This window comes from Triplophysa dalaica, chromosome 11 (genome assembly GCF_015846415.1).
Source record: "Triplophysa dalaica isolate WHDGS20190420 chromosome 11, ASM1584641v1, whole genome shotgun sequence".
Taxonomy (NCBI): Eukaryota; Metazoa; Chordata; class Actinopteri; order Cypriniformes; family Nemacheilidae; genus Triplophysa; species Triplophysa dalaica.
Window position 1 is genome coordinate 1,590,168 of NC_079552.1, and position 9,787 is coordinate 1,599,954.

The 9,787-nt window shown below is 38.5% G+C and overlaps 1 protein-coding gene across 1 annotated transcript; it reads right to left on the reverse strand.

The window, feature by feature from the left end:
* Positions 1 to 1,560: 1,560 nt before the first annotated feature.
* On the reverse strand, positions 1,561 to 5,970 carry LOC130431602 (zinc transporter ZIP9). The gene is given in 8 exon segments (XM_056760731.1): positions 1,561 to 2,638; positions 2,779 to 2,913; positions 3,429 to 3,514; positions 3,879 to 3,947; positions 4,220 to 4,393; positions 4,850 to 4,876; positions 4,879 to 4,954; positions 5,471 to 5,970. Coding segments are annotated over 8 exon segments (918 nt in total). The 5' UTR covers positions 5,567 to 5,970; the 3' UTR covers positions 1,561 to 2,383.
* Between the last annotated feature and the right edge of the window lie 3,817 nt (positions 5,971 to 9,787).

The following is a 9,787-nucleotide window of genomic DNA, read 5'->3' on the forward strand; positions in this document are numbered from 1 at the left end:
TCATGAATTACTCACTTTCTTGGTGGTCCCATTGACTTCCGTTGTAGGAAAAAAACAATGGTAGTCAAAAGTGCCCCAGAACTGTCTGCTGTCCTACATTCTTCAAAATATCTCCTTTTGTGTTCAACAGAACAAAAAGTCTATAAAGTATTTTTTCCTACTATGGGAGTCAATGTGGGGCAAGATCTGTCTGGTTATAAGCATTCTTCCAAATATCTTTCTCTGTGTTCATCAGAACAAAGACATTTATACACATTTGGAACAACTAGAAGGTGAGTAAACGATGACAGAATTTTCATTTTTGGGTGAAGTATCCCTTCAATTGACAGGGTTTAGTGTTTCTATGAAGTGCGTTATATAAAATTAGTTTGTTTTGTTATAGAATTGAGAAATATTTACAGCAGTATTATCAAAACCAATAAGCTTTTAGAGGACATCAAGTCCAGGCCAAACGTGTCTGAAGGATGTGTTTATTTACATTTTATAATTTAAAAGTATTTATTTAATATATTTTTATGAGCCAAATAATGACAATTTCCTTACATTTAAAAAAATTAAGATTTCAAAATATTTATTGTTTCCATATTTATAATAAACAATATTTATTGTTTGAAGCGGCCCTGCAATGGTGTTTCATACATTCTGACTTCTTTACAATGTTTAATGTGCGGTCTTCACAAAATATACATGGTCAACTTGTCAAAAACGAGTTGGCCGTATTACGTAGTATTTCTGTGTTTTACAGTCCCCCAGCGATCGTACAGATTTCAGATTTTTTTTCTCAAACATATAAAACTGTTTTGTAACAACTTTTCTTAGTCCCTTATTGGGCAATTCTCCCGGACAAACACGGTTGGCACGGCCACGTGGCAGCAATGAGAGGAGTGGAAGGACCATGCGCAGACGTCACTTTCACTTGTAAGCAGGAGAGAGAGAGAGCATACGTTTGCAAAGTTTAGGTGTTTGTTGGTTCACTGCATTTGGGTGTTGATTGTTATATAAACGGTGGATATAACGCTGGATTTGGAAATCATTTGAAACTGATATATGGAGCCGTCCGAGCGCTAAAAGATGCCAGACATGAACCGCATGCAGTGAGTGAAACTGATGTCTGTCTTTCGTTGGCAATGCATGCGCACGTGCTTTAGGTTCAGCCTACCCCTCCCCCCTACACGTGCCGTATGTTTTCGGAAACAATCGTAAAGCTGTATCTATCTTTTATAAATATGATCAAACTAAATACTCTTTGAAGATATGAAATATGCAGAACTACTCTTTAATATGGTACTCAAGATTAATATGAGATTGGCAGAAACCCCTTGTGTTAGGCGCACTTTATGAAATCTTGTGTTGTGTGTAGTGATGCATGAATCAGGAAACAATGGCTGGTATTAGTACTTTTCAGATTTCTGCATTAAAATAATTTTAGGCACCTTTAGACAATCTTCTAAAAAAAATGAATATAATCTGACTAACTAATCCATTGGTCATCATATCAAACCATAATTTTTATCCACACATGTCACATAGATGATCTCAGAACACAAGGCACACAAAACGCACTGCAGATTTTATATTTATTTTTACACATAACAAATTCATGAGTGATTGCTACATTTGAATCCACATGCATTAAAATTCTCAAAATAAACATTTGTTGCTGTTGCCAAACACAAATACTAGACCATTCTTGATTCAAATTAATCGTTTACAACTACAGACTTTTCTAGATGATTTGAAAATCTTTATTGCACTTAAGATTTGCGGCAATAAAATAAATAATAGTACAATACGAGCCTGGATGTGTTCCAGATGTGTACATTCTGGTAGATAGAGGAAATCGAAAAGAAACTTTCATCACAGCCAGGCCGAACACACACTTGACCCAGGTGCTCCGCGTCCTATGTAAATATTGCTGACATCACTGTTAAACTCGGCTGTCTAACGGGAAGTCTTTGAATGTGCACACTGCCCAAAAATACACATGCTGTTTCCAGCCCCTTTAACAGGAAGTCCAAAGCACATAAACATTTCTAACCTAAAATACTTCATTGACAAAAAATCTGTACAATAACATGATATTTTGGAAATGCACCTATTTAAAAAGTTGTTACAGTACCTAATAACAACACAATGGTATTCTTTGAAGTACATTGCCACTCTGGATACAACAGTAAATAAATAAATTATTCAGTATCATGGTATTACCAAAGGATACGATCGTGTACCATGTCATCACACAGACTATTTTTGGTTGTTTGTTTACTTTTGGAACGGAAATAAAACAAATGTACATAAAACTTTCATATTTTTGTTGACAGCTTCACCAAATATAAAACTTGTGAAAATAAACAATAAAAATTGTTAAATTATAATGGATGAATCAATCCTCTGGCAGGCCGAGAGCCAGCAGCACAGGTAATGCAGTTCCCAGTATAAGAGTGAGGCTCTCTATTATTCCCAGTCCATGCTGCTGGTGTCCTGCAGCTTCTGTGTGATGAAGATGAGAGGAGCGCTGCTGCCCTCTGCTGCTGATTTCAGGTAAAACATGAACTGTGGCCACATACAAGAACGTTCCAGCGGAGAACAGCATCCCGATTCCTGTGGCACTCAAGCGGTTCTGAGAGGAGCTGTTACTCTGCAAAGAGGAAAATATTCGTAACTCACTGTTTTTGCGTATCATAAATGGAGTTTGATGAGAAATGTTATACAAAGGGGTTCGATTGGACTACGTTTAAGACAATGTTGGTTGGTTAGGGCTTGTCATAGAAGTCTCACCGAGCTCAAGATGAAGTAAGTGCTGATGGCCAGCAGAGGCGCTGCAGCAGAGAACACCAGTAAATGCTTCTGAATGGTCTTCCTCTCAAGACCAGCGTGCATGAGGAAGGTGACCAGACCGAACGCTGCTGGAGCCTGAGACAAGAGAGACAGATAGATGGACATATAGATAGAATCTTACAATGTTCTGAATATAAACTATCAGAAATAATGTAAAATATTTAATGCTTAAAATAGAGAAATAATAATCATGATAAGACATATATTTTTGATAAAAATATCTAATTAAATAACAAATTTGGATTTTTAACTACTCTCTATTTTATACGTTTCCGATGCTTAGTAATGAAATACTGAATTAAATAATTTCCATTTCATGTATGGAATGTGAAATTGCACACGGTTTGAAACAGTGAGTGTTATGTGGCTGTGTCCACCGAAGCAGGTTGAAAACGCCCGCTGCAGGCGCATGTGAGCTGAGCCTTCTGTCCCACGTTGAGCATTTTTTACTCTGGACGCCCGGTCGAACGCCGGCACTGAGCTTGGGAAAAACACTGAGCGCCGTCACTGAGTGGGAAAAAACCCACCAGCTGTTTCTGTTGGAAACAATTGAAAAAACACAGTGGACACACAACCCCCAGAAGTCTCACCTTGTGCAAAATGACAGCGAAAAACACGACCACCTGAACGGACACCTGCGAGGAGCCGGCAGCCGCCCCCAGAGCCACTCCATCAGCTGAAGGAGAGAAAGACAAACAACACGGTCGCTTTCACCACACATGGCTTGATTTCCAGTAATTTGTTCTTTTAAGACACCTGAAGTAAACAGTGAAAGGTAAGAAGTGTAGCCGAGACAGACACAATGACTTCAATGTCTCGATCTTTCCTCTTTTCATCTTTCGAAACAGGAGATGCTGCGATAAACTGTATATAGCATCTTCTTACACTGTTGACTGTGATTACCCCATTATTCACTTGAATAACCTTACTGAGAAAATATTCCTGGCATGATTGTGTGTAATGTAATCCGTTTATCTGAGAATCACGGGAAACAAACAATGTGTTAGGAACATAAGAGAGAAAGTGAGAAGGCTTGTTACCGGCAGCGTGAATAACTAAACCCAGGGTGGCGGTGACACTAAAGCTACCAGACATGCGCACCTGAGATTCTGAGGAATAAAACAGAAGAGAAATGGTCTCAGGAGAGCAGAAACCAGTATGAGGAGGTTAAGAAGCTGCAACATATGACAGTTATCCTCAAAATATCCTTGACATTTACTTAATAAAGTTGAAGTATACAGAAGAAAACTTAGTCACTTGTTAAGCATTATAATCATATACAGTCTAAGATAATAGATAGCATGTTACGTTCTGCACACATCCACGTATGGAAGATCGATGTAGATAAAGATTCACGATTGTATGAATGAAGAGCCGGTACCGTGATAGGAGCAGTAGTTGGCAATCTGGTCCACCACAAACATGAGCACAAAGCCCATGACGAGAGACACTCCTATGACGAAGTGAGGTCGCAGGGTTCTCTGGGCCGCCGGAAGAAGTGTTGAATTGGATTCGGAGATATTTGGACTCTGTCTCACAGAGGAGCAATACCAGTCTACAGGATGACCAAAAACATCTTTAATGTCTCTCATAATCACAGTGATAGAGATGTCACAGAGCAAATATCTTCATATTTAAACAGTGAGCGGTCTGATGACAGATGTGTTGAAGTTTGTTGAAAGGGTGTGTGTGAATAAATAAACTTGCTCAATGAGAGTGTACAAATCCCGGCTCCGTTTGTGACACTGTTGACATCTCTTTGACAGACACATTTGTGACACTTCTCATTTCTGAGAAATATCTGAGACGCAGATGAGACTTAAACAAACGTTTCCATTTGCTCTTCATTTAATCTCAATGATGTCTAGGAGAAATAATTGAGATAGTAAAGAGATCTCATCTTATGGGTTGATATTAGTTGTCTGCTAAATAAATGAAGGACAGTATCTCCATGCAGTGTGAGATGGTACATATTCATGACCTGATGAGTGGATGGATCAGTCTCACTCACCCTTCCATGACTCCTGCACAAGCTCCACCCCTCAGGGATGATGATTGACAGAGCGGTGCCACATAGAAGCCCCGCCCCCAGCACAGTGATCAGCTGCAGCTTTTGCTGATTAGAGTGAAAGAGAACTTTCGTTTAAAATGTGTTGTTTTTCAAATGAAACACAATATAAGATGAGAAATGCTTTTTAGAGGTGTTTAATGGAAGCGTCATTCCTTGAATCGAAATTTAAAACCATTTGCCCATCAAAGTACTATAATAGTAACGTTACGAAACATAAAATACTGACTAGAGTTTAATTTAGTTGGCGACAACAAATGTCAGTTTTAAAAGATGAAATATCACGAGCAAACGTTGAGATGAAAAACAGCTACGTGTCTGAAGTCAAATACACATGGCGAGAGAACAAAAGAAAGTAAAATTCAACATGAAAACAGAGAATAAACACAACGAACTGATACAATGTAGCATTCTGTATGCGGTATTCGATACATTGTATCAAATCTGTATTTGATACAGTGATGCATTGCCTGTAATAATGTTACAGTGTAACTGACTGATCAAGTTCTTAAAGCAACACGGACACTTATAGAATATAAACTAAAACACTGTAAAGTCTCTCACCTCTGATAAATTGAACATCAGTGGAATAATCCCGAGCACGAAACAGCCCACGAACATAGCCAGAGAAATGAGAATAACACCCCAAACTCCGTCCATGACTCCTTCGGTTCTTCAGCTCTTCTGTTCAAAGTCTTCAAACTTCTTCAGAACGTGAAACAACAGAACACTCAAAAGAAAGACACAAAGTCCTCTTTGGACACTCAATGAAAGCCATGAGTGAAGTTCTCCACGTATCAACACCCTCCATATCGCCACACAACCCGAAACTACACCCAAGAGTCAGAGCCTGAGGAGGAGGAATGGGATTACATGATGCTCGGAGAACAGCGTTCGAGTCATTTGCAGAATCGACTCGTTCGGACGGTTCGTTTAAAACGAGTCATTCCTAAAAACGCGTGCTCAAACGTTTACGTTTAATGTTTCTAATACTTATTTGATTTAGAGTTACAGTTACTGTACGTTGCTGTAAAGTCTATGAGGGTTTCGCGAATCATTCAAAAAAAAGCTATAAAAATGATTCATTTAAAACTCTAAGCGAACTTGTGACTTTGTTCCTGGTTTGTCCTTCTTTGGAGACACATCACAAGACTAAGCATGAGACAGAAAGGTCAAAGACTAGAGGTTATTACTGTTTCATCGTGGCAAAGAAAGAAGAACTGACATAAATTAACATCAGAAGCCACAAAAGGAGGAAGAATTTGTGTTTTTAATTTGTGCCTCTCAGCTCCTGGTCCAAACTCTGGTCATATCAAGACTGAACTACTGCTGTTCTCTACTGGCCGGCTTTCCAACCAATGAAGTCAAGCCCTTACAAATGATCCAGAATGCACCTGCGCGTCTAGTTTTCAATCAGTTTAAAAGAACCCGTATAATACTCCTCCTGAATTCACTTCACCGGCTGCCAGTTGCCGCCAGCATCAAGTTTAAATCTCTGACACCGGCCTTCAAAACGACAAATTCGCCCAAACTCACCGCTCCAGGTCTACATCCCCTCCTTTCATCTTCGGTCTGAAAATGAGCAACGCCTGGTTGTTCCATCACAGCGAGGCACCAAATCGCTTGTAAAAACCTTTACTTACTGGGTTCCGCAGTGGTGGAATGACCTGCCAGCCTCCACCCGATCTGCAGGATCCTTCACAACTTGCAAAAAAAAGCTCAAAACATACATGTTTCGCGTTTATTTGACTGACTAATAACTGTCTGACAGTCCATGTGTAAATCAAAAAAAAGAGTGTTGTTCATTCTCTCCTTTGCTTATTCCAGCTTTAATCTTGCTAGTAGCATGGCATGTAAACTAACGGTACTGTTTTTGGTCTCCTACTTGTAAGTCTCTTTGGATAAAAGCGTCTGCCAAATGAATACATGAAAATGTGTGATAGGATTAATGAAGCTCTTTTTGCTTAGATTTGGTTGGTAGTTTTGCTCGTGGGTTGTTCTATCATTGGTCAGTTGGTATGGCATCACGAATCACGCCCCTCGCTTCTGCATCATATTTAGGGCTAAAATACACTACAAGACTTTTGCCCACATTTTCAGTTTTGACTTGTTGCAGAAAGTCTTTGCCGGTCTGCAGATTTGATCAGTTAGTGTGTTTCTATCTGAAACTTTCAAAAAGTCTGCAAACTTAAGTTTTTTTCTTTAGAAAGGAACGTTGAAGGAAACCTTGTGGCCGGCACTTGGTCGACTTTGCCCCTCTGTAGGCAAGTGGAATGGTCGCGATGTGTCTTTAAAAGGAATACTTCGCCAAAAAAAGAAAGTTCTGTCATCATTTACTCACCTTCGAGTTGTTCCAGATCTGTATCAATTTATTTGTTCTGATGAACACGGAGTGTGATATTTGGAAGAATGTTTATGACCAGACAGATTTTGCCTCCCATTGGCTCCCATAGTAGGAAAAAATCATGGTAGTGAAAAGTGCCCAGAACCGTTAGATTCTTCAAAATGTCCGCTTTTGTGTTCAACAGAACAAAACAAAATGATAGTAAGTCATTTTTCCTACTATGGGAGTCAATGGGGTCCAAGAACTGTCTGGTTATTAGCATTCCTCCGAATATCTTTCTCTAATTTATACAAATATCGAACAACACGAAGGTGAGTAAATGTTGACAGGTTTTTCATTTTTGGGTGAAGTTTCACTGTAAGACAAGGCAAGTTTATTTATATATAACATTTTATACACAACGTCATTCAAAGGGCTTTACGTAAAATTACTGACAAAGGAAAAATAAAATACATAATGCGTAAGACATCTTTAAAAAGCAGATCATTTAAAATTACAAATAAATCTTTAGAATTTAAAAGAATATAAAACTGAAATAAAATTGATTTAAAATGTATCAGAAAATCAGAAGAAAATATTAGTGCAGTTGATGTAATCCAGCACAGAGCTCAGGTTGTAAATGCGCGGCTAAACACGTGTGTCTTTAATCTGGAATTCAAATGTCTGCTGTTGGTGATCATCTGATGTCTTCTGGAAGCAGATTCCAGCTACAGCTGGCGTAATAGCCAAACGCTGACTCGCCTTGTTTTGAGCGAACCCTTGTCATCTACACTGACTTGATTCTTATCCGAGAAGTCTGTTATGGGTCCTAGGCCATTGAGTGATTTGTAGACAATTAATAATGCTTTAAAATCCACTTGAGGATTGGAATGATATGCTCAGATGTGTTGGTTTTGGTCAGAGTCCTGGCAGCGGCGTTCTGTATGAGCTGCAGCTGTCTGATGGTCTTTTTTGGAAGAGCTGTAAGGAGTCCATTACAGTAATCCACCCTGCTGGTGATGAAAGCATGAACTAGTTTCTCTAGTCTCTCTTGGCTTGACAGAACATCTGATTCTGGATATATTTCTGAGATAGCAGTACACTGATTTGCTTATTGCATTGACTCTAAAATGACACCCAGATTTTCTTTACGTCAAGTCTCAAGATCTTTTAAATCAAGGTATGTGTTTACCTTGTTAGTTTCCTCCTTGTTATCAAATACAATGTCTTGAGTTTTTTCTTTAGTTAACTGAAGGAAGTTTTGACACATCCAGCTCAATGCACCGGCAAAGAGAGTCAATAGGTCTGTAGTCATTGGTGAGAAGTCCAAGTATGCGAGTGTCATCTGGATAGCTGTGGTAAGCAATTTGGTTCTTTTTCATTATTTGGCCAACTGGGAGCATATACAGGAGCTGTGTTACTTTGCATTTATGCTATGTTGTCTGATCTGTTTAAAGTTCCAGTAAAATTAACAATGACGATGCCTATTTTATGAAATATTGCAGCATTTATTATAAACAGTTTATCAATGTGAGTCATTCTCTTTATACAATCTGTGTGCCCTAATAATTAGCTAAAATCTGCTAAAATCTTACTATCCATCTTAAATGATGTATGTTAGACGCTTTGGCGGAGCATCCGTTAACTCCTCCCCATCAACTATCAGTCTGCTGCCAGTTCCATTTAAAAATGCAACAGCTGTTTTTATACATCCAATCAAATCGCAAAGAAAGACGAAAGCCACACCCACTCTTTTTCTCATTCCATTTCACTCTTATTGATTGTGAGGTGCAGAGTGCCTGTGATGTGGTGACTATTCTGAGAATCCACTATAAATCCACTTTGTTAGGCTTGCAGGAGCTGTGTGCCTAAGGCGGGGTGGACTTTTGGTGGTGGTGTTTCCTTCTCGAGTGTTTTCTATGGAAGCATATTAGTTGTGGTTTTCAATTTGAAATGCAATACGCAAAAGGGCAATGCAGTATGTACAATGACAATGCAATTTAAATATACATTTCAAATAACATATGTGCAACATTAAGTGCAAAATGAAAATAAAAACATTTTATTTAACAGCTATAATTGTATATCAATTTAACTAACATATAACAACTAGTGAAGGAACTGACAAGTGTTATTGATGTAATAAATGTTTTTATTTTCATTTTGTTGCATATGTTAATGTTGCACATGTTTTTTGAGATGTATATTTAAATACAGAATTGCACATTTCACATTCATTTCACACACTGCATTGCCATTTAGCGTACAGGATTTCAAATTGAAAATAGCATCCAATATGCTTCCGTAGTTTTCTGCACAGGTGTAACAATTGTGACGTTCTGTGGAGGTTTTTGTGCCCAAATTCCCCTCTGTCACACCTCGGCCTCAGAAGTGTCTGACCACACAGATTGCCCATATTGTATTTTGTTTTCTCCACCTTCTGTTCTCCATTTAATTGTTCGAGTCTTTGCTCATTTATGGTATTTTGGATATTTTAACATCTAATAAAAGTATATTTATACCCATGTCTCCTGCCGATTTCCTGTGTTGTCAAATTC